Raw genomic sequence first — 25,000 nt, 5'->3', positions numbered from 1 at the left:
TGAGGGACAAGCTGGAGCAGACCGGGGTGGACCACCACCTCACTGTGGATACTGGACTACCTCACCAACCGTCCACAGTATGTGAGGATAAGGGAGTGTGAGTCAGACCTGGTGTCCTGCAGCACGGGGGCCCCACAAGGAACCGTTCTGGCTCCATTCCTCTTCTCCATCTACACATCAGACTTCACATATAACTCTGCTACCTGCCACCTGCTAAAGTTCTCTGATGACTCTGCATCGTCACCTCATCTCCGCCGGTGATGAGAGGGAATACAGAGAACTGAACCAGGACTTCATAGGATGGTGCCGGCGGAACCGCCTCCAGATCAACTCTGGTGAAACCAAAGAGCTGGTGGTGGACTTCCGCCGGGGAAAACACTGTCCTCCAGAACCAGTGAACATCCAGGGACAGGACATTGAGATTGTGAGATCTTATAAGTACCTGGGTGTTCACTTGAACAATAAACTGGACTGATCACACTAATGCACTTTATAAAAAGGGTCAGAGCAGACTATCTGCTGAGGAGACTGAGGTCTTCTGGAGGGCAGGGAGACCTCCTGAAGACCTTCTTTGACTCCGTGGTGGCTTCAGACATCTTCTATGGAGGTCTGCTGGAGCAGCAGCATCTCGACAGCCGACAGGAAGAGACTAAACAAACTGGTTCAGAAGGCCAGCAGTGTGCTGGGGTGTCCACTGGTTACGGTGGAAGTAGTGGGAGACAGGAGGATCTGTGCAGCTCCTTCACACACCTCCTACCCCGGTGGTGAAGGAGAGGTACTGCAGGTCCTTCAGTAGACCACATGACACTAGAAACCTGTGCAATACAAATACAATAGTTATAATAGTTTCTGTCTGTATATATGATATTTCAGTTACTGTGGATTTTTTACTGTTTTTTATTGCTCATTTATAAAACTTATTTTGATCTTGTTTTTTTACTATGTCTCTTGTTTGCACTGTCCTCTCTGCTGCTGTAATCCTGTACATTTCCCCGCTGTGGGACTAATAAAGGATTATCTTATCTACTACTACAAGGGTACTACTACTACTGCAGTACTAAAAGTACTACTACTACTACTAATATGTGTGTGTGTGTGTGTGTGTGTGTGTGTGTGTGTGTGTGTGTGTGTGTGTGTGTCAGACCATCAGACAGCAGCTGGTTATAAAGTCATTTTATTTTCACATGAACAAACATCATGAAGCTTCTATCCGTCATAAATAACGCCAACGCACAACTAATAAATACGCAGCGGCTCCAGTGTAGTGAACAGCTGACCTCCAGACACACAGAGTCTCACACACACACACACACACACACACACACACACACAGTCTCTCACACACACACACACACAGTCTCTCACACACACACACACACACAGTCACACACACACACACACACACACACACACACACACACACACACACACACACACACAGTCTCTCACACACACACACAGTCTCACACAGTCACACACACAGTCTCTCTCACACACAGTCACACACACACACAGTCTCTCTCACACACACACACACACACACACACACACACACAGTCTCTCTCACACACACACACACACACACACACACACACACACACACAGAGTCTCACACAGTCTCTCACACACACACACAGTCTCTCACACACAGTCTCACACACACACACACACACACACACACACACACACACACACACACACACACACACACACTCTGACTGAGCTGCAGCAGTCACACTAACACCACAGAAGAAGAACGCATCAAACAAACAAAAACAACCTAAAGCAGGAAAAACGTTGCAGTAGTCAAAAATACAAAAACTACAAATCCACAGAGGCTCAGGGTTTATCTGTTAAAGGAACAGTTCCACATTTTTATTTTCTCTCTTTTACTTTCATCAAAAGGCAGCTCACCTCTGGTGCTACAGTCTTTATGCTAAACTAAGCTATGCTAAGCTAAGCTAAGCCTTAATGCACACATGAGAGCTTAAGATGAAGTTGAACTGTCCCTTTAAGGCTGGAGATCAGCGGCTGAGTCTCATTTCTATCTTTTATTTCACTTTTATTCATTTTTAACACTAAAGAAAAGTTGTGAGCATTTAGCTGAAACCTCGTTGCCACGGTGACGCTCTGCTTCAGTAAAAACAGCTGACGCTACAAAATATCAAATCTAGTTCTTTTGTCCCTGAGAGAAAACAAACGGCCTGATGGGAGTTTTTTTTAAATTGCTGGTGAGAAGATGAACCTTGTTTAGTGGTCGTTACTTTTCTAACTGAGTGGACTCTACTGTCTCTACTGTCTGTCTGTCTCTACTGTCTGTCTGTCTCTACTGTCTGTCTCTACTGTCTGTCTGTCTCTACTGTCTGTCTGTCTCTACTGTCTGTCTGTCTCTACTGTCTGTCTCTACTGTCTGTCTGTCTCTACTGTCTGTCTGTCTCACTGTCTGTCTGTCTCTACTGTCTCTACTGTCTGTCTGTCTGTCTGTCTGTCTCTACAGCACCACAGGAATGTCTGCTCCGCGTCCACCGTCTGTCCACCAACAAGGACAGGAAGTAAAGACGCTGAGGGTCAGCAGGTCATGTGACCATGTGACCAGGTTCTCCAGTTAGCTTCACTCTAAACAATCTGGTTCTCATTAGCTTCAGACGAACAGAGTCTGAGGAGGCTTGTTCGTGTTGGACATCATGACCTTTGACCCCTGCAGTCATTTTGGTGATGAGATGTTTTGATTGTCACTGGGGTCAAAGGTCATGAAGCCTCAGTCCAAGAGGAGGGACCTTGCCTCGTCCCTGAACCAATGAGCAGAGAGGACGGCGGTGAGGTCAGAGGGTGCATTTGGTTCAGTGTCGGGAGCGTTTGGCCGGCGGAGTGGCGCCGCGCTCTGATAGGCCGAGCCTGCTGAGCTCCGAGTGGAAGAACTGCTGCAGGCGATGGCCCGCCTTCGCCTCATTAGTGTGGCGAGGATTATACTGCAGACAGTTGGAGAACATCAGGTCCACGTCGGAGACAAACTCACCTTCAGGGACAGAGACAGACGTCATCATTTCTACCTTCTGATTAAAACCTTTTTGTTTACATCTTTATGCTGTGAAACAGGAAACACCCTCCAGAATAAAGTGAAGTCAAAGCTTCATGTGTTAAAGCTGCATTCTCTCTCCTGTCCACCAGGGGCGACTCCTCTGGTTGTATAGAAGTCTATGAGAAAATGACTGGAGAAGAAGAAGCTCCTGTTCCAATTTAAAGCTCTCACCTGCTGTCTGATATTCACAGTTGTTGACTTTCTCTCTGATGGTGCTCAGAGCGATCGGCTTCTTCACAATGTCATAGTAGTCAGGGACCTACAGACAGACAGGTAAGTTACAGACAGACAGATCATCACCGGTCTGGTAACACTGTACCTGCGTGTCCAGGTGTATATCTACAGCGTACCTGAGTCCTGGACACCAGCTTCATGAAGGGCCAGCTGTCCTCATGTCTGACGAGTTCCACAGTCAGCTGCTCGCAGGCCGACAGCTCATGGACGCCGTAGTTCCTGCCGGAGGAGCGTCGGCTGGATGAAGAGGAAGCGGAGGAGGATGAAGGGGGGAGGACGGGTCTGGAGGGTTTAGGAGGGGGAGCCACATCTGGGGGAGGAGCAGAGGGGGAGGTCACTGTAGATGTGTACTAGTTGTTCACCTGTCCACAGGTGGTAACTGTGCATTGATTGGTTGTTCACCTGTCCACAGGCGGTAACTGTGCATTGATTGGTTACCTGTCGGCCTCTTGCGGGGCTCGGTCTGACCCGGTGAGGTCTTGGCGTTGCCGTTTGGTGCCAGGATCTCGTGGCTCAGACGTGCGCTGACACGACTCCCAGAACGGGGCGGAGCTTTACCTGCAGACGAGTTGGCCTTCACCGAAGGGGGTGTGGCCTTCTTACCTGAGGACCTGTGATTGGAAATAATCTGTAATTAAAGCTACTTGAATCAGGTCTACAGTAACCCGTGATCAGGTCTAACAGGTACTGACTTGGGGGCGGATGAGTTTTTCCCTGCTGAGGCGGGCGTGCTGTTCTTGGCGGTGGCCTGTTGACCCTTGGGCGTGGTCTTTTGACCCTTGGGTGTGGCCTTTTGACCCTTGGGCGTGGTCTGTTGACCCTTGCCTTTAGGGGGCGGGGCCAGGGTTTTCTTGGTTCTGCAGAGATAGAGAGGAGTTTGAGACTGATCTCACTTTCAATGGACGAGGCGGAATATTTACACATTTACCTCACTACTGCTTCCTCCTCCTCCTCCTCCTCCTCTTCTTCTGACTCCTCTTCTTCCTCCGACTCCTCCTCTTCCTCCGACTCCTCCTCCTCATTTTCCTCTTCTGGCTCCTCTTCATCCTCTTCCTCATCGATAGAAGAGCGCTGACGGGAGGGGAGGCGGCTTGATCTCTGTTTGGGTCGACAGTCTGGACAAAACCAGTCCCCTTCTGGAACCGACTGAAACAAGCAGACATGTGTTTAGTGGCTAGAGGCGGGGCCGCAGACAGTGGGTGTGGTTAGCCTACCTCGAGGCGGGGCCTCATACAGTGGGTGTGGTTAGCCTACCTAGAGGCGGGGCCTCAGACAGTGGGTGTGGTTAACCCAACCTCGAGGCGGGGCCTCAGACAGTGGGTGTGGTTAGCCTACCTAGAGGCGGGGCCTCAGACAGTGGGTGTGGTTAGCCTACCTAGAGGCGGGGCCTCAGACAGTGGGTGTGGTTAGCCTACCTTGAGGCGGGGCCTCAGACAGTGGGTGTGGTTAGCCTACCTAGAGGCGGGGCCTCAGACAGTGGGTGTGGTTAGCCTACCTAGAGGCGGGGCCTCAGGCAGTGGGTGTGGTTAGCCTACCTTGAGGCGGGGCCTCAGACAGTGGGTGTGGTGTCCTCGGTCACAGCCGTCACACAGCAGCATGTTGTCGGCGTCTCCTTTGCGTCTGCAGATGCGACAGCGAGCATTGAGGACGGAGCGAGACCAGAGGACGCTTCTCTCTAGACTGGACAGGTGGACAAACACCTGGACACAAACATCAGCATGTCAATCAATAAACTGCTCCAACGTCCAACATGTCTCACATCTCATCGGTCAGTCGATCATTTCACCAGCAGCCTCTCTTTACGTGAGGTCAGTGAACACCTCAGTTTGTAACGTTCACATGTGGATTCAGCAGACAGTCTTGTGATTCTCGTTTCTAACAGCCAATGAGAGCAGAGCTTTACCGATCAGTCTCATTCATTCATTCATTCATTCATTTTCCGTAACCTGCTTATCCAGTTAAGGGTCGCAGGGTGCTGGAGCCGATCTCAGCTGTCAATGGTTGAAGGCCGGGTTCACCCTGGACAGGGTTCACCTGGACAGGGTTCACCTGGACAGGGACAGGTCTCCAGCCTGTCACAGGGCTGACATATAGAGACAGACAACCATTCACGCTCACATCCACACCTACAGGATATTTAGAGTCTTCAATGAACCTGAGCTGCATGTCTCTGTGTGTCTCAGTGAACATTTAAACTGGTCCAGTATGAATCAACCGGCTCTGATGTCTCTCTTCATGATGACATTAATAAAAATGATGACCTGAGACAGACTGGAGCAGATCTGAAGAGACTCCCTCCATCGCTCCAACACCGTCCTACTGCTCCGACCGCTGTCACTGCCGTCTGAGGACAGACAGGGGGACAGACAGGGGGGCAGAGAGAGAGAGGGACAGACAGGGGGACAGACAGAGAGACAGACAGAGGGACAGACAGGGGGACAGACAGAGGACAGACAGAGAGAGACAGGGGGACAGACAGAGAGAGGGACAGACAGAGAGACAGACAGAGAGACAGACAGAGAGAGGGACAGACAGAGAGACAGACAGAGAGAGGGACAGACAGAGAGACAGACAGAGAGAGGGACAGACAGAGAGACAGACAGGGGGACAGAGAGAGACAGAGACAGACAGGGGGACAGACAGGGGGACAGAGTTTAAGTGAGGTTTTTGTTGATTTGAAACTCTTCACAGATGTTTTTAAGATCTGATTCTACAATAAACAATAATGATAATAATATAATAACAACAATAATCATAATAACAATGATAATAATCATATAATAATAATAATATAATAACAATAACCAATAATGATAATAGAATAACAATAACCATTGTAATATAATAATGATAATGATAATAATAATAATAACAACAACAATATTAATGATTATAATAATCATAATAATAATAATTATAATAATGATCTTTGTAGAGTGTGTTGGTAAACAGGATGTCCTACCGTCACTGGTCTGGTCCTCGTCCCTCTTCTTGTTCTTCTTGGTCTTCTGGTCTTTCTTTGAGTCTTCATCCCCTTTGAGCAAACAGAGACAAGTCAACCTTCTCAGCTGTAAACCTTTAAAGGGTTAAATCACCTCCCCTCTACTCACCTCCCCTCTACTCACCTCCCCTCTACTCCCTCCCCTCTACTCACCTCTACTCACCTCTACTACTCCCCCCCCTCTACTACTCCCTCCCCTCTACTCACCTCTACCCCTCCCCTCTACTCACCTCTACTCACCTCCCCCTACTCCCTCTACTCACTCTACTCACCCCCTCTACTCCCCCTCCCTCTACTCACCTCCCCTCTACTCACCTCCCCTCTACTCACCTCCCCCTCTACTCACCTCTACTCACCTCCCCCTACTCACCTCCCCTCTACTCACCTCCCCTCTACTACTCACCTCCCCTCTACTCACCTCCCCTCTACTCACCTCCCCTCACTCACCTCCCCTCCCCTCTACTCCCTCCCCTCTACTCACCTCCCCTCTACTCACCTCCCCCTACTACCTCCCCTCCCCTCTACTCACCTCCCCCTACTCACCTCCCCTCTACTCCCTCCCCTACTACTCCCCTCTACTCACCTCCCCTCTACTCCCCCTCTCCCCTACTCCCTCTACTCACCTCCCCTCTACTCCCCTCCCCTCCCCTCTACTCACCTCCCCTCCCCTCACCTCCCCTCTACTCACTCCCCTCCCCCCCTCTCACCTCCCCTCTCCTCCCTCCCCTCCTCCCCCTCCCCTCACCTCCCCTCTACTCACCCCCTCCCCTCTACCTCCCCCCTCTCACTCCCCTCTACTCCCTCCCCTCTACTCACCTCCCCTCTACTCACCTCCCCTCTACTCACCTCCCCTCTACTCCCTCCCCCTCCCCTCTACTCACCTCCCCTCCTCACCTCTCCCTCTACTCCCTCCCCTCTACTCCCCTCCCCTCACCTCCCCTCTACTCACCTCCCCCCCCCTCCCCTCTACTCACCTCCCCTCTACTCACCTCCCCTCTCCCTCCCCCTACTCACCTCCCCTCCCCTCTACCTCCCCTCTACTCACCTCCTCACCTCCCCCCCTCACCTCCCCTCTACTCCCCTCCCCTCCCTCACCCCCCTCACCTCCTCCCCTCACTCACCTCACCTCCCCTCTACTCCCCTCCCCCTACTCCCCCTACTCACCTCCCCTCTACTCTCCCCTCCCCTCTCACCTCCCCTCTACTCACCTCCCCTCCCCCCTCACCTCCCCCCCCTCTACTCACCTCCCCCCCTCCCCCTCTACTCACCTCCCCCCTCTACCCTCCTCCCCTCTACTCCCTCCCTACTCACCTCCCCTCTACTCACCTCCCCCTACTCACCTCCCCTCCCCCCTCCCCTCTACTCACCTCCCCTCCCCTCTACTCCCTCCCCCCTCACTCCCCTACTCCCTCCCCCCCCTCCCCTCTACTCCCCTCCCCCTACTCCCCTCCTCACCTCCCCTCCCCTCACTCCCCCCTCACCCCTCTACTCACCTCCCCCCTCTACTCACCCTCTACTCCCTCCCCCCTCTACTCCCCCTACTCACTCCCCTCCCCCTACCCCTCTACTCCCCTCCCCTCTCCCCTACTCACCTCCCTCCCCCTCTACTCCCCTCCCCTCCCTCTACTCACCTCCTCCCCTCTCCCCCTCTACTCACCTCCCCCTACTCCCCTCCCCTCCCTCTCACTCACCTCCCCCTCTACTCCCCTCCCCTCTCACCTCCCCTCTACTCACCTCCCCTCACCTCCCCTCCCCTCTACTCCCTCTACTCACCTCCCCTCCCCTACTACTCACCCTCTACTCCCCTCCCCTCTCACCTCCCCTACTACTCCCCCTCCCCTCCCCTCTACTACCCCTCCCCCTCTACTCACCTCCCCTCCCTCCCCTCCCCTAACTCACCTCTACTAACTACTCCCCTCCCCTCTACTCCCCTCTACTCACCTCCCCTCCCCTCACCCTCCCCTCCCTACCCCCCCTCTACTCACCTACTCCCCTCCCCTACTCCCCTCTACCACCTCCCCCCCTCCCCTCTACTCCCCTCCCTCCCCTCTACTCACCTCCCCCCTCACCTCCCCTCCTCCCCCCCTACTCCCCTCCCCTCCCTCACCTCCCTCCCCTCTACTCACCTCCCCAACAACCTCCTACTCACCTCCCCTCTCTCACCTCCCCTCCCCTCGGACCTCCCCCTCTACTCACCTCCCCCCTCGAGGGCCTGAGCCTCCCCTCTACTCACCTCCCCTGCTGACTCCTCCCCTCCTCTCCCCCACCCCCTCCTCCTCTACTCCCCTCACCTCCCCCTCAGCTCCTCCCCTCTACTCACCTCCCCTCTCACCTCCCCTCCCCTCTACCCCCTCCCCTCCTCCCCCCTCACCTCCCTCCCCTCTACTCACCTCCCTCCCCCCCTCTACTCAGGACCCCCCTCCTCACCTCCCCCTAGGACCCTCCCCCCTCTACTCACCTCCCCCCCTCCTCCTCACCTACCCTCCCTCCCCTCCTCCCCTCTACTCCCTCATCTCTACTCACGTTATTAATTGCTATACTGATGGGTGGTTTAATTGACTGTAGAGCATTGAATTGTGTTCAACTTTTCATTATTAATGAACTTTAATGCAGTAATAAGACACCTGTTTCACAGTAGTACTGAAGTCCAGTACTTATAAATATACTTGTAACTTTCCACCTCTGACTGAAACCATTAAAGGTTGTGAGAGCAGAGAGAGCTGCCCAACAACACTTATTATGAACATTATGATTATTATGATACGTATTCTCATGTGACTCACCCAGCGGAGCTTTGATGAAGCGCCTCTCGATGCCTTGCTCAATGTGAGCGAGGGCCTGAGCCAGGATTCGTACCGAGCTGCTGACCAGCTGAGGAGTCCCACCGCCGCTGCTCGCCGCCACGCCGTCCAGCCTCAGCTCCTGGAGCCTGTCAACAACACAGAGACATGAGGAGGACATGGAGACATGAGGACATGGAGAAATAGAGACGTGAGGACATGAGGACATGGAGATATGAGGACATGGAGAAAGAGACATGAGGACATGGAGACATGAGGACATGGAGAAATAGAGACATGAGGACATGGAGACATGAGGACATGGAGAAATAGAGACGTGAGGACATGGAGACATGAGGACATGGAGACATGAGGACATGGAGACATGAGGACATGGAGAAAGAGACATGAGGACATGGAGAAAGAGACATGAGGACATGGAGACATGAGGACATGGAGAAATAGAGACATGAGGACATGGAGACATGAGGACATGGAGAAATAGAGACATGAGGACATGGAGACATGAGGACATGGAGAAATAGAGACATGAGGACATGGAGACATGAGGACATGGAGACGTGAGGACATGGAGATATAGAGACATGAGGACATGGAGATATAGAGACATGAGGACATGGAGAAATAGAGACATGAGGACATGGAGACGTGAGGACATGGAGATATAGAGACATGAGGATATAGAGACATGAGGACATGGAGATGTGAGGACATGGAGATATAGAGACATGAGGACATGGAGACATGAGGACATGGAGATATAGAGACATGAGGACATGGAGATGTGAGGACATGGAGATATAGAGACATGAGGACATGGAGACATGAGGACATGGAGATATAGAGACATGAGGACATGGAGAAATAGAGACATGAGGACATGGAGACGTGAGGACATGGAGAAATAGAGACATGAGGACATGGAGAAATAGAGACATGAGGACATGAGGACATGGAGACGTGAGGACATGGAGAAATAGAGACATGAGGACATGGAGACGTGAGGACATGGAGATATAGAGACATGAGGACATGGAGATATAGAGACATGAGGACATGGAGACGTGAGGACATGGAGATATAGAGACATGAGGACATGAGGACATGGAGATATAGAGACATGAGGACATGGAGATATAGAGACATGAGGACATGGAGAAATAGAGACATGGAGACGTGAGGACATGGAGAAATAGAGACATGAGGACATGGAGATATAGAGACATGAGGACATGGAGATGTTAGGACATGGAGATGTTAGGACATGGAGACATGAGGACATGGAGAAATAGAGACATGAGGACATGGAGACGTGAGGACATGGAGATGTTAGGACATGGAGACATGAGGACATGGAGATGTTAGGACATGGAGACATGAGGACATGGAGACATGGAGAAATAGAGACATGAGGACATGGAGACGTGAGGACATGGAGATGTTAGGACATGGAGACATGAGGACATGGAGATGTTAGGACATGGAGACGTGAGGACATGGAGATATAGAGACATGAGGACATGGAGATATAGAGACATGAGGACATGGAGATGTGAGGACATGGAGATATAGAGACACGAGGACATGGAGAAATAGAGACATGAGGACATGGAGACGTGAGGACACGGAGAAATAGAGACATGAGGACATGGAGATGTTAGGACATGGAGATGTTAGGACATGGAGACATGAGGACATGGAGACATGAGGACATGGAGAAATAGAGACATGAGGACATGGAGACGTGAGGACATGGAGCTGTTAGGACATGGAGATGTTAGGACATGGAGACATGAGGACATGGAGATGTTAGGACATGGAGACATGAGGACATGGAAGACAAACAGGAAAACAGAGTTTGTCTTCCTGTTCCTTGTCATGTCCCTCTGGAGACCACAGAGTCCTTCTGAAAGAACTGGACCTCACAGACCAGTCTGTCATGACATCATGTCTGTAACTGTGCATCTGTGTACCTGTCTCTGGCTCTCAGGTGGACAGGTGAGTCCACCTCCATGGCTTCCACTCGTCCATCCGTCGCTCTGTTCTCTCTGCCATCACAACTCAGCAGCTCGTAGTTTCCTGCTTCCAGCGCTGAGCGCCACACCTGTCTGTCCATCACCTGAGGACAGACGGAGACAGAGACAGGTGAGTGTGAGGTTACCTGCTGTATCTGGGTCTCGCTGTTCACCAGGTGTGTGTGTACTTTTAGGGTTCCCAGGGTTCCCTGGTGGATTCGGTCCTCCATGTCCAACAGCAGGTCTCTCAGTCTCCCCTCCATCAGGATATCAGCTGCAGCGGTGCATTCTGGGACAGATCGGGACGACTCCAGATCATCTGAACAAACCGGACAGGTGAGTGATTACCTGTGTGTATATCCACCACTTTATAAATGTGCTATGTACCTGTATATATGTACCTTTGTGTATATCTACCTGAGTGGATGTATACCTGTGAATACGTACTTACGTATATGTACATGTGTGTATGTGACCATGTACCTGTGTACCTGTGTACATGTACCTGAGTAACTGTACTTGCTCCTGTCACAGTTCTGCAGCAGGTGAGTCAGTCGCTCTCTCTCCTGCAGCAGCGCCTCCTTCAGGCCGCTCTCTCTGTGACCTCGGGGTTCAGAGCGTCGATCAGCTGATCCACCTCCTCCACTGAGGTGTAGAAGGACCATTGGTTCAGACGTGTGACTGGCGGCCCACAGGTGTGGAGGGGGGCGGGGCTTAAACCAGCGCTGTTCAGGAGGAAGTTTCCTCATAATTAGAAACGTGAACACCTGAGATCCTAAAATGTAACAAGCAGGACCAAAATAACCCACCTCCCCTCGGCGGGCTCCTCCTTCAGCACCTCCTCCTCCATCTTGGCCGTGGCGTCCTGTGTAGGTTTTGGCCGTGGAAGCAGCATGTCCTCCGTCAGGCCGAAGCAGTCGTCCTCTACAAACAGCGTTGAGGCCGAGGGGAGGAGCCAGTAGCGGCGGTACAGACGGTCTCGGCCCAGCGGCAGCAAGCAGGTGCAGGCCGCCGCCTTCTGGATCCGCTCCTGCAGCTCTCGAACCTGCGGCACGAAGGAGACGTTGACATCACTCTGAGTCTGTACACACACAGTCTAAGTAACCAATCAATCCTGACCCTAACCTTCTCCTGTTCCTTCTCCTGCTCCTTCTCCTGCTCCTCCGCACTCATCAGGGTGGGGGGGCAGGACGGGGGTTTGGGGTCAGAGGTCGTCTGATTGTCTCTCTGGTAGACTGTAGCTGGAGGACAGAAGAGACACTGATGACTCAGCAGAAAGGAGGAGACACTGAAAACAGTTGAGGGGAGATTTCCTGTTGATTTTTCTTTTACCCTTCATCTTCTTGTTGTTGGATGAAGAGTTTTGCTCCTCATCTTCCTCAGTGAGTTCTACAGGAGTCTCACTGCAGACAGCACACACGCACACGCACACACACACACACACAATATTTACTCTGTTAGAAATTAAATTATTCCATTCCTTCCCATCAGTGATGAAGTAGTGATGGAGACAGGTGAGTGTTACCTGTTGGAGAGGAGTCCTCCCTTCACCTCCTGCTCCTTCAGTCTCTCCTCCTTCTCCTTCAGCCTCATCTCCTGCTCCCTCAGCTTCTCCTCTTTACGGAGACGAACCCTGAACAACAAACCACCATTCAGACCCAAGTATTTATACCTGTTCACCTGTGTGTGTGTACCTGTGTGTACTTAGTGTACCTGTGTGTATGTACCTGTGTGTACTTAGTGTACCTGTGTGTATGTACCTGCGTGTACTTAGTGTACCTGCGTGTGTCTACCTGTGTGTATGTTCCTGTGTGTACTTACTGTACCTGTGTGTGTCTACCTGGGTTACTTAGTGTACCTGTGTGTGTACCCGTGTGTACTTAGTGTACATGTCGGTGTAAACCTGCGTGTACTTAGTGTACCTGTGTGTATGTACCTGTGTGTATGTACCTGCGTGTACTTAGTGTACCTGTGTGTATGTACCTGTGTGTACTTACTGTACATGTGTGTATGTACATGTGTGTACTTACTGTACATGTGTGTATGTACATGTGTGTACCTGTGTGTATGTACCTGCGTGTACTTAGTATACCTGTGTGTATGTACCTGTGTGTACTTACTGTACATGTGTGTATGTACATGTGTGTACCTGTGTGTATGTACCTGCGTGTACTTAGTGTACCTGTGTATATGTACCTGTGTGTACTTAGTGTACCTGTGTGTAGGTACCTGTGTGTACTTAGTGTACCTGCGTGTACCTGTGTGTATGTACCTGCGTGTACCTGCGTGTATGTACCTGTGTGTATGTACCTGCGTGTACTTAGTGTACCTGTGTGTATGTACCTGCGTGTACTTAGTGTACCTGCGTGTACTTAGTGTACCTGTGTGTATGTACCTGCGTGTACGTACCTGCGTGTACTTAGTGTACCTGCGTGTATGTACCTGCGTGTACTTAGTGTACCTGCGTGTATGTACCTGCGTGTACTTAGTGTACCTGCGTGTATGTACCTGTGTGTACTTAGTGTACCTGCGTGTATGTACCTGTGTGTACTTAGTGTACCTGCGTGTATGTACCTGCGTGTACCTGCGTGTATGTACCTGTGTGTACTTAGTGTACCTGTGTGTATGTACCTGTGTGCGGCCTCCTCTCTGTCTCGGCGGTGTTGTTCCGCTCTGATCTCTCTCAGTTCTTGTCTGCTGGATCTCTGATCCTCCACACAGTCTTCAATCAGGTCTCTGCTGGACGCCAACGTCAGCAGCTTCCCCACCAGAGCCTGAAGGATCCTCAGCTTCTCCCCTAAACACGTCAATAACTCAATCAATAAAGGGCCAATAACTCAATCAATAAAGGGCCAATAACTCATCAATAAAGGGCCAATAACTCATCAATAAAGGGCCAATAACTCAATCAATAAAGGGCCAATAACTCAATCAATAAAGGGCCAATAACTCATCAATAAAGGGCCAATAACTCAATCAATAAAGGGCCAATAACTCATCAATAAAGGGCCAATAACTCATCAATAAAGGGCCAATAACTCATCAATAAAGGGCCAATAACTCAATCAATAAAGGGCCAATAACTCAATCAATAAAGGGCCAATCAAAGGGCCAATAACTCAATCAATAAAGGGCCAATAACTCATCAATAAAGGGCCAATAACTCATCAATAAAGGATCAATAACTCATCCATAGCTGATCACTAGCTGATCAATAGCTGACCTGGCGTCAGGTCGTACACCGAGGTGCTCGTCAATCTCTTCAGCAGCGCCGGCTCGGCCAATCGCAGCTCGACACACGGGTCATCCATCGGCGTGAACCCGCCCTGCTTCTGGTAGCGGAACTTGGCGTTGCCGTGGTAACAGTCGGCGCCGGACGCCAGGATGTGCAGCCGCAGGATCTCTGACAGCGTACAGCTGTCCAGGTCCAGCTGCTTCAAACCGCAGCCCTGAGTCAGCTGACACCACGAGGCAGCCAATGAGGCGACAGCACGCAGCGCCGACTGGGTCGCATCACAGTCCTCATCCAGAACCTCCGGCAGGTCTGCACACAGTACACACGTTATGTATACTTACACACACACACACACACACACACACACACACACACACACACACACACACACACACACACACACACACACACACACAATGTATACTTATACACACACACACACACACACACAGTACACACGTTATGCGTATATATATATATATATATATATATATACATATATATACATATACATATACATACACACATACACACACACTATGTATAGTACACACGTTATGTATAGTTATACACACAGTACACACGTTATGTATAGTACACACAAGTACACACGTTAGTTATTTCACAAATAAATTCTCGTTCCATGTTCTGTCATCTTTTATTCCATCTCTGTGATGTCACTTCAGTATCCAGATGTTTAGAAGAGTCACTAATGTAGTGTGTGTCTGTCTGTGTGTGTGTGTGTCTGTGCTTGTGTCTGTCTGTCTGTGCGTCTGTCTGTGTCTGACCTTCAGCCTGATCTTTAGCCAGGTCCTCCTGCTCCTCGTCCAGAGCCTGAAAGATGGCCGACAGGAAGAAGAACAGCAGCTCACATAGAGGACCTTCAGGATCAGAACCCACCAGAGCCTCCTCTAGAACCTCTGTGGACAGAGACAGACCAGTTAAAGAACATCTCACAGCTGGTAACGTTCCACAATGACCAGTGTGAGAACGTCATCAGCTGACAGGAGGTAAACAAACCGTCTATAACGGCCCTCTGTGGAGAACAAAAGAACCTCTAGAACATCTGTTAGAACCTAGAGATCCACATCCATCTCTAACTTTACTAGAACCAATGAGTCCGTAGAACCTCGTTGAGAACCCATGGTGAACCGTAAATGGACTTGTAGTTGTACAGATCTCTGGGGTTCAGTTCTGCTCTCAGACACGAGGACTGGAGGAGCCGGGGATCGAACCGCCGACCTTCTGATTGAAGATCGCTGAACCTCTGAGTCACAGAGTCTCTATCCTGGTCTACGAGGTGTGTTCTACAGGGTCCTGGTCTGTGTTCTACAGGGTCCTGGTCTACGAGGTGTGTTCTACAGGGTCCTGGTCTACGAGGTGTGTTCTACAGGGTCCTGGTCTACGAGGTGTGTTCTACAGGGTCCTGGTCTACGAGGTGTGTTCTACAGGGTCCTGGTCTACGAGGTGTGTTCTACAGGGTCCTGGTCTACGAGGTGTGTTCTAAGGGTCCTGGTCTACGAGAGACTCCTGGTCTACGGGGAACAGGGTCCTGGTCTACGAGGTGTGTCCTTCAGGTCAAAGACCTCGCCGAAGGCCCGCAGGAACTCCAGAACCATCAGAGCTTCACCAAAGAGCTGGGCCGGGAGACGGGTCCTCACTGGAACCGGACTGGGCAGCTCCTGGTGGAACCGACACACAAACACAGATCCAGGTTCAGAAGAGATCATGAGGCTGTGAAACCAGGAAGTAATTCTGTAGTATAACTTTATTGACACAGAGACACACAGTCGTGTGGTGCGTTCACTGACCTTCAGGTCTTCACACTCCATGTCTTCTCTGGGTTTGTTCCACAGCTTCAGCCGCTCAGCGTATTTCTTCTTCTCCTCCTTCAGCTTCTCTCGTTCCTGAAAATCACAGCGTCTCTTAATTACTTCATCTATAATAATTATAATAGATGAAATAATAATATAACTAATTATATAAATTAATATTATAGATTAAATAATAATTATAATGTTACTATGGATACAATAATATTATAATTATTATTCTTTCTATAATAACAATAATATTATAATATTATTATTAAAGATATAATAATTATAATATTATTATTCAAGATATAATCATTATATTATTATTCAAGATATAATCATTATATTATTATTCAAGATATAATCATTATAATATTATTATTAAAGAAATAATTATAATATTATTATAAAATATATGAAAACAATACTATTATTATTAAAGATATATTATAATAATAATAATAACAACTATAATTTTCATAATAAGTCTCACCTGGTCCTTCTCTAGCTTCCTGCGCTCCTTCTCCTCCCTCCTCCTCTCTTTCTCCTCCTCAAACCTCCTCCTCTGGTCCTCCTTCATTCTCTCTCTGTCCTCCCTCTCCCTCCTCTTGGCCTCCTGCACCTCCTCCTTCTCCTTCTTCATTCGAGCCCTGTCCTGAGCTGAAGCCACCATGTCCTCCTTCTGCTGCAGCAGCTTCATCTTCTCCTCCGCCGCCTTCATCAGAGACGAGCTCGCCTGGGAACGCATCATAGATACACACATATATATATATACATATACATATATATATATATACATATATATATACATATATATATATATATATATATATATATACATATATATATATATATATATATATATATACATATATATATATATATATATATATATATATATATATATATATATATATATATATATATATATATATATATATATATATATATATATATATATATACATATATATATACATACATATATATATATATATATGTATATATATATATATATATATATATATATATATATATATATACATACATATATATATATATATATATATATATATATATATATATATATATATATATATATATATATATATATATATATATATATATATATATATATATATATATGTATATATATATATGTTCATATATCTGATCAGTTTAAGTGTGTGTCTATATATATCCATCCATCCATCCATCTTCCGTAACCGCTTATCCAGTTAAGGGTCGCGGGGTGCTGGAGCCGATCTCAGCTGTCAATGGGCGAAGGCAGGGTTCACCTGGACAGGGTTCACCTGGACAGGGTTCACCTGGACAGGGTTCACCTGGACAGGGTTCACCTGGACAGTTCACCTGGACAGGTCTCCAGCCTGTCACAGGGCTGACATATAGAGACAGACAACCACTCACACTCACATTCACACCTACGGGCAATTTAGAGTCTTCATGAACCTAAGCTGCATGTCTTTGGACTGTGGGAGGAAGCCGGAGAACCCGGAGAGAACCCACGCTGACACGGGGAGAACATGCAAACTCCACACAGAAGGTTGTCTGGCCCGGGAATTGAACCCGGACCCCTCTTGCTGTGAGGCGACAGTGCTAACCACTACACCACCGTGCAGCTGTCTATATATATATATATATATATATATATATATATATATATATATATATATATATATACATACATATATATATATACACATATATATATACACACACATATATATACACACACATATATATATATATATATATATACATATATATATACATATATATAGACACACACTTAAACTGATCAGATATATGAACATCATCATCATCATCATCATCATCAGCCTCACCTGTCCAGGTGAGCCACGCCCTCCACCTTTAGAGGGGGGGCTGAAGGGGAAGAGGGGGGCTCATCAGGGAAGAACTGCGAGAAGGTTTGTTCAGACAGCCGGTACTTCATCACTGTGGAGGGCTGAGAGAGGAAGTGACCGTCAACACACGGGAAGTGACCGTCGACACACGGGAAGTGACCGTCGACACACGGGAAGTGACCATAGACACACAGGAAGTGACCGTCAACACACAGGAAGTGACCATATACACACGGGAAGTGGCCGTCAACACATGGGAAGTGACCATAGACACACGGGAAGTGACCGTCGACACACGGGAAGTGACCATAGGCACACAGGAAGTGACCATAGACACAGGAAGTGACCATAGACACATGGGAAGTGACCATAGACAAACGGGAAGTGACCGTCAACACACGGGAAGTGACCGTCAACACACGGGAAGTGACAGTCAACACACGGGAAGTGACCGTCAACACACGGGAAGTGACAGTCAACACACGGGAAGTGACCGTCAACACACGGGAAGCGACCGTCAACACACGGGAAGTGACCATCAACACACAGGAAGTGACCGTCAACACACAGGAAGTGACCATAGACACACAGGAAGTGACCATAGACACACGGGAAGTGACCGTGAAGTGACCGTCAACACACAGGAAGTGACCATAGACACAGGACTCCATCTCTGAATGGAATAAATACTTTTTGATGAACTAAACTTAAACTAGTTTAAAGCTAATGAGCAGATTCAGATTTCTTATAGAAAACACAGATAAACTAATAACCGTCTTCTGAAATGATAAATATGATTATTACTAATTTGTTACACCGTCTTATTCCTCTCTGGAGGACGACGTGTTGTTGTTGCGTTGTGTTGTGCTGTTGTGTGGTTGGTCTCACCTTCAGCCCGATGGTCCCGTTCTGAGGTTCACAGTGTTGTTTAAACAGCAGCTTCAGTCTCTCTTTGGACACGCTGGTCTTCCTGCGACTAACAAACATCAGCAGAGATAGTTTCCTGTCAGACATCTCACTGGATTTTATGAAACCAGCATTCCCACTACATTCAGTCAGCAGAAGTTAGGTTAAATACTCTCTGGAGTTTATGTGGGTTAAACACATATTGACCCACCAGCCAATCACTAAACAGTCTTTATTATGGTCTGTCTGTCTGATCCGTGTATTGATGAGGTCACCTCCTCACCTGATCTGATTGGCTTTCACAGTGAACGGCTCCGTGTGTTCGTCCTTCATCATCCTCACTGTGTATTTAAACACTGATGGACTCAGAGGCTTCTTCTTCTTCTTCCTGCTGACACAGACAGACACAGTTTTTAGAAGAACAGACATCCCCTTGGCCTTCATTACCCACACTGCACCTCTCCCTCACTACAGCCAAAGTTAAGACCAGCTGACATAGGACGCGGTTGACCTTTGACCTACTGACCCGTTGACCTGAGCGGTGGGACTCTGGAAGGCTTTGCTCTCTTCGTCGCTGTCACTGATGACGATGGTGTCGTCAGCGGCTGGTTTGTCTCGGCCGTCAGCGCTGGAGTGAGGAGAGTGAACCTGAAGGATCTCACACACATGTCTGACACACACACACACACACACACACACACACACACACACACACACACACACACACAATAAATAAAATAAAAAATAATATTATTAATAATAACAACAACAACATTATTAATAATAACAATAATAAACAGTACCTGGCTCCGTTGCGCCCCGCTACGTCCACCGTCTCCCCGGGGAAGAAGCGGTCCTTGACGAAGGCGTAGACGTCCTCACAGAGCTCCGTCAGGCGGCCGCGGCGGCTCAGAGCGGCGAGGTGGAGCAGCGGCAGCAGCAGAGACGGAGAGAAGCTCTGCAGGCTCAGACGGGCACGACGCTCGCTCTCCACCGCCTCCAGGTAGGTGAGGCCGGCCCGGCCCGTCAGGGCGCAGCTCCACACCAGACTGTTACACAGGATGGTCCTCTCGAAGAACTCACTGAGGAGATCAATACAATCAATACCAACCAATCATCAATCAATACCAACCAACACCGTCCACCTCCTCCCTGTGTCAAGCTGCACTCATGAGGAATCCAGCATTTCAGTCAAAACAGACAAGTTTCCTGATCAGGAAGAGTTCAATCAAAGAGGAAGTTATTGATCACTGATGTTCACCTGTTTGTCACCTGAGACAACTTCCATCAAGCTAGTTCGTCTTTGTTGACTGAAGTTTACCAGCTGAACACCTGTCCCTCAAAGACAGTCAGAGGGCCCTCAGGGGACAGGAGACAGGGGGACAGGAGGACAGGAGAGAGGAGGACAGGAGAGGAGGAGGAGGACAGGAGAGAGGAGGACAGGAGAGAGGAGGACAGGAGACAGGAGAGAGGAGGACAGGAGACAGGAGACAGGAGGACAGGAGACAGGAGAGAGGAGGACAGGAGAGAGGAGGACAGGAGACAGGAGAGAGGAGGACAGGAGACAGGAGAGAGGAGGACAGGAGACAGGAGAGAGGAGGACAGGAGACAGGAGGACAGGAGACAGGAGAGAGGAGGACAGGAGACAGGAGACAGGAGACAGGAGGACAGGAGACAGGAGGAGGAGACAGGAGGACAGGAGGAGACAGGGAGGAGAGGAGGACAGGAGAGACAGGAGGAGACAGGAGGACAGGAGGAGGACAGGAGGAGGACAGGAGAGGAGGAGGACAGGAGGAGGACAGGAGGACAGGAGGACAGGAGACAGGAGGAGGAGAGGAGGAGGGACAGGAGGACAGGAGAGGACAGGAGACAGGAGACAGGAGAGAGGAGGACAGGAGACAGGAGGACAGGAGACAGGAGACAGGAGGACAGGAGAGAGGAGGACAGGAGACAGGAGAGAGGAGACAGGAGACAGGGAGGGACAGGAGGACAGGAGGACAGGAGAGAGGAGGACAGGAGACAGGAGGACAGGAGACAGGAGGACAGGAGACAGGAGAGAGGAGGACAGGAGAGAGGAGGACAGGAGAGAGGAGGACAGGAGGACAGGAGACAGGGAGAGGAGGACAGGAGACAGGAGGAGAGAGGAGGACAGGAGACAGGAGGACAGGAGGAGGACAGGAGACAGGAGAGAGGAGGACAGGAGACAGGAGGACAGGGAGAGGAGGAGAGAGGAGGACAGGAGACAGGAGACAGGAGGACAGGAGACAGGGGACAGGAGGAGGAGACAGGAGGACAGGAGGACAGGAGAGAGGAGGACAGGAGACAGGAGGACAGGAGACAGGAGACAGGAGGACAGGAGGACAGGAGACAGGAGGACAGGAGGACAGGAGAGAGGAGGACAGGAGACAGGAGGACAGGAGACAGGAGGACAGGAGACAGGAGGAGGACAGGAGGACAGGAGACAGGAGGAGGGACAGGAGGACAGGAGGACAGGAGACAGGAGGACAGGAGACAGGAGGACAGGAGACAGGAGGAGGGACAGGAGGACAGGAGACAGGAGGACAGGAGGACAGGACAGGAGACAGGAGACAGGAGACAGGAGGACAGGAGACAGGAGGACAGGAGGACAGGAGACAGGAGGACAGGAGGACAGGAGGACAGGAGGACAGGAGGACAGGAGGACAGGAGGACAGGCACTCACTCGTAGCTCCTGAAGATCTCGTGGGTGATCTTGCAGAGGAACACCTCCTCCTCTGGTCTCAGGTCCTCTGGAGGTCTCTGCCGGACGAAGGCTCTCCGGTGCAGCAGCGGCATCACGGCTCTGTGGACGACACGGGGAGGGAAACCGGAGACCCGGAGGACCGGAGGACCGGGGGACCGGGGACCGGAGGACCGGAGGACCGGGGGACCGGAGGACCGGAGGACCGGGGGACCGGAGGACCCGGAGACCGGAGGACCGGAGGAGACCCGGAGGACCGGAGGACCGGAGGACCCGGAGGACCGGAGGACCGGGGGACCGGAGGACCGGGACCCGGAGACCCGGACCGGGACCCGGACCGGAGACCCGGAGGACCGGAGGACCGGAGGACCGGAGGACCGGAGGACCGGCAGAGCGCGTGCAGCAGCGCGGGTCTTTTGTTAGCTCGTTCGCCACATGGAGCCGCACAATGGAAACACGCGTCCAGACTCTCTGTCTCTCTCTGTCTCTATGTCTCTATGTGTCTCTGTGTCTCTCTGTCTCTCTCTTTGTGTCTCTGGAGGACTTCACTGAGTGTAACGACGGCGGCTGATCCGCGGTCCAAAGTCACGGAGAGGAAGAGGAGGAGGAGGAGGAGGAGGAGGAGGAAGCGTCCCGGGATGAAGCCGCTCAACTGGCGGCTTGTTGACCAAGTTTTCATCCACTTCACGGACCCTGGCGGAGCTGGGACATGTGAGCTCCGACACACAGTCGTTACGTTACATTACATTACAGTACATTACATTACATTACAGTCATTTAGCAGACGCTTTCATCCAGTCGTTCTGCTCTTAATAATAATAATAATCTCTTTTTCTTCTTTAGTGTTCGTGACGTCAGCTCTCCTGATTGACATAAATCAATCAAGATGATCAGAAGATGAAGACTTCTGTTTAATGAAAGCGTAAGAAGATTCTGATACTTCATAAATGATGATGTTTTGATATCTGACTTCTTCACTGCTCAACTGTTGAAACATGTTGAAACACGTCTAATGAATAAATAAATAGATGAATGAATAATGTTTACTGGTTCATTAATTGGTTCTAAAACAAAGAGAGAAACAAACATGTTGCTCTGTGAGAGCTGGTGTTTCCGAGCTGAGGTGTGTCACGTGAATGCACCTAGCAGAGTGAGTAAATTGGCGGGGCTTCGCTCTCCTCCTTGGCGTCCATTGGTCGGCCGTCCCGCCGCTCCTACGCTGCCAGCCAATGGTTGCCTTGGAAACGTCCCCGCTGACGTCAGAGGAGTGAGCGGCAGGAAGCGGTGACGTGATGACGCAGAGTGAGTGACAGCAGGAGGCGACGCGTCATCAGACGCGTCATCGTTTATTCTTTATTAATAAAATGTCTGTTTATGTCTAGAATGAGAGATTTACTTTTAAACAGGATAATAATAATAATAATAATAATAATAATAATAATAATAATAATAATAATAATCATAATAATAATAATAATAATGTCTTGATAAACTGTCCCATGAGATGACTTCAGAAACAAGAGAGCACACACACACACACACACACACACCACATACACACAAACACACACACACACACACACACACAAACCACATACACACAAACACACATACACACACACACACACACACACACACAAACCACATACACACAAACACACATACACACACACACACACACACACACACACACACACACAAACCACATACACACAAACACACATACACACACACACACACACACACATACACACACACACAAACACATACACACAAACACATACACACATACACACACACACACAAACACATACACACACACACAAACACATACACACAAACACATACACACACAGTGTGGACCAACAGTGTCCTCCTGTGATGCTCAGAGGACAAACAGAAGAACTTTCATTCAGAAGGATGGGAGGAGCTTCAGCCAATCAGAGCTGAGTATTCATCCAGACGAGGGACCAAAAGGATCTACTAGATCTACTGGGTCTATTAGATCTACTTGTCTACTGGATCTATTTGTTCTGCTGGATCTACTGGATCTACTTCTCTACTGGATCTACTTGTCTACTGGATCTTCTTGGTCTTCTGGATCTACTTGTCTACTGGATTTACTGGATCTACTTGTCTACTGGATCTTCTTGGTCTTATGGATCTACTGGATCTACTTGTCTACTGGATCTACTTGGTCTTCTGTATCTACTTGTCTAGTGGATCTACTTATCTAGTGGATCTACTTCTCTACTGGATCTTCTTGATCTACTTGTCTACTGGATCTCCTGGATCTCCTGGGTCTACTTGGTCTTCTGGATCTACTGGATCTACTTGGTCTCTGGTCTCTGGTCTCTTGTCTCTGGTTTAACTTCTTATTTCAGATTCTCTGTGGTTTATAGAAAAGTCAACAAAATGAAAGCATAAAAAACTTTATTGTAATGTTTGTAAAGTGAACCAGAGGAACATGATCCAGAACCAGCAGGACTCCTACTAGACCTCCGGTCTGGATCAGATGACCCTGTACAGGTGGATCTGCCTCAGAGCGTCCTGGTCCGTGTCCCTTCCCAGGTACACCTCGTAGTCCACAGGGAGTTCCTCCACCCAGCCGGGCGGCAGCGCCTCCTGCTGGACACAAACAGGAAGTGGTCACATCCTGAACCTCCACGGCCTATCTAGACCCTGACCTCTGACCCATGACCTACACTCCCACTCACATCTGATGTCATCACGTCATCATGACCTCACTGACTGTAGGAGAGGCAGAGCTACAGGGGTCAGGTGACAGAATGAAAACTGATTCACTTTCAGGGTTCAGGTCTTCAACTGATAAACCGTAAAACCATATCAGAGGACAAATGTCCAGCTGTGATATTAACGTGTTAATATTAACGTGTTAATATTAACACGTTAACGTTGACTTGATGTTCTCTGACCCTCCTCACTGTGTTCTTCACCTGCAGTCCGTTCAGACTCTCCTGTAGACCGGGGACGGAGACCAGCAGAGAACCTTTCTTCCTGAAGTTATCCATGATGAACCTCCACGCTCTGAACACACACACACACACACACACACACACACACACACACACACACACACACACACACACACACACACACACACACACACACACACACACACACACACACACACACACACACACAGTATAGAAGAGAAAACCTCATTCAGAATCTCATTGACATTTTTATCAAAATAATAGTGTTTATATGTGTGTGTATATGTGTGTGTGTGTGTGTGTGTGTGTGTGTGTGTGTGTGTGTGTGTATGTATGCGTGTATGTGTGTAT

General features: G+C 49.5%; 2 protein-coding genes across 5 annotated transcripts in view; both read right to left on the bottom strand.

The window, feature by feature from the left end:
• Nucleotides 1–2,383: 2,383 nt before the first annotated feature.
• Nucleotides 2,384–21,809, bottom strand: baz1a (bromodomain adjacent to zinc finger domain, 1A). Its single transcript, XM_054614149.1, is given in 31 exon segments — nt 2,384–3,016; nt 3,251–3,338; nt 3,430–3,623; nt 3,752–3,924; nt 4,006–4,170; nt 4,242–4,459; nt 4,849–5,013; nt 5,575–5,657; nt 6,276–6,347; nt 9,098–9,243; nt 11,089–11,234; nt 11,319–11,449; nt 11,636–11,737; nt 11,740–11,855; nt 11,940–12,175; nt 12,256–12,371; nt 12,463–12,533; nt 12,656–12,763; nt 13,762–13,927; nt 14,354–14,674; nt 15,154–15,324; nt 15,927–16,047; nt 16,177–16,272; nt 16,676–16,918; nt 18,047–18,099; nt 18,102–18,168; nt 18,956–19,043; nt 19,257–19,364; nt 19,500–19,643; nt 19,777–20,055; nt 21,675–21,809. Coding segments are annotated over 31 exon segments (4,476 nt in total). The 5' UTR covers nt 21,788–21,809; the 3' UTR covers nt 2,384–2,840.
• A 2,305-nt stretch (nt 21,810–24,114) lies between these two features.
• The window catches only part of zgc:109986 (uncharacterized protein LOC553566 homolog), a 7,063-nt gene continuing 6,177 nt past the window's right edge, over nt 24,115–25,000 (bottom strand). The window contains exons 7-8 of one of the 4 annotated variants that reach the window (XM_054614528.1): nt 24,650–24,740; nt 24,115–24,320 (exon numbers count right to left, since the gene is read on the bottom strand). In XM_054614528.1, the coding sequence (XP_054470503.1) occupies nt 24,204–24,320; nt 24,650–24,740 (208 nt within the window). In that variant the 3' untranslated portion in view covers nt 24,115–24,203. Of the gene's footprint in view, nt 24,321–24,649; nt 24,743–25,000 lie in introns of all 4 variants that reach the window. The other 3 variants (XM_054614529.1, XM_054614530.1, XM_054614531.1) reach the window with 3 other exon arrangements.

This window comes from Anoplopoma fimbria, chromosome 15 (assembly GCF_027596085.1).
Source record: "Anoplopoma fimbria isolate UVic2021 breed Golden Eagle Sablefish chromosome 15, Afim_UVic_2022, whole genome shotgun sequence".
Lineage (NCBI taxonomy): Eukaryota > Metazoa > Chordata > Actinopteri > Perciformes > Anoplopomatidae > Anoplopoma > Anoplopoma fimbria.
Note: the sequence above shows the minus strand (reverse complement) of the source record. Positions and strands in the feature narration are given on the sequence as shown.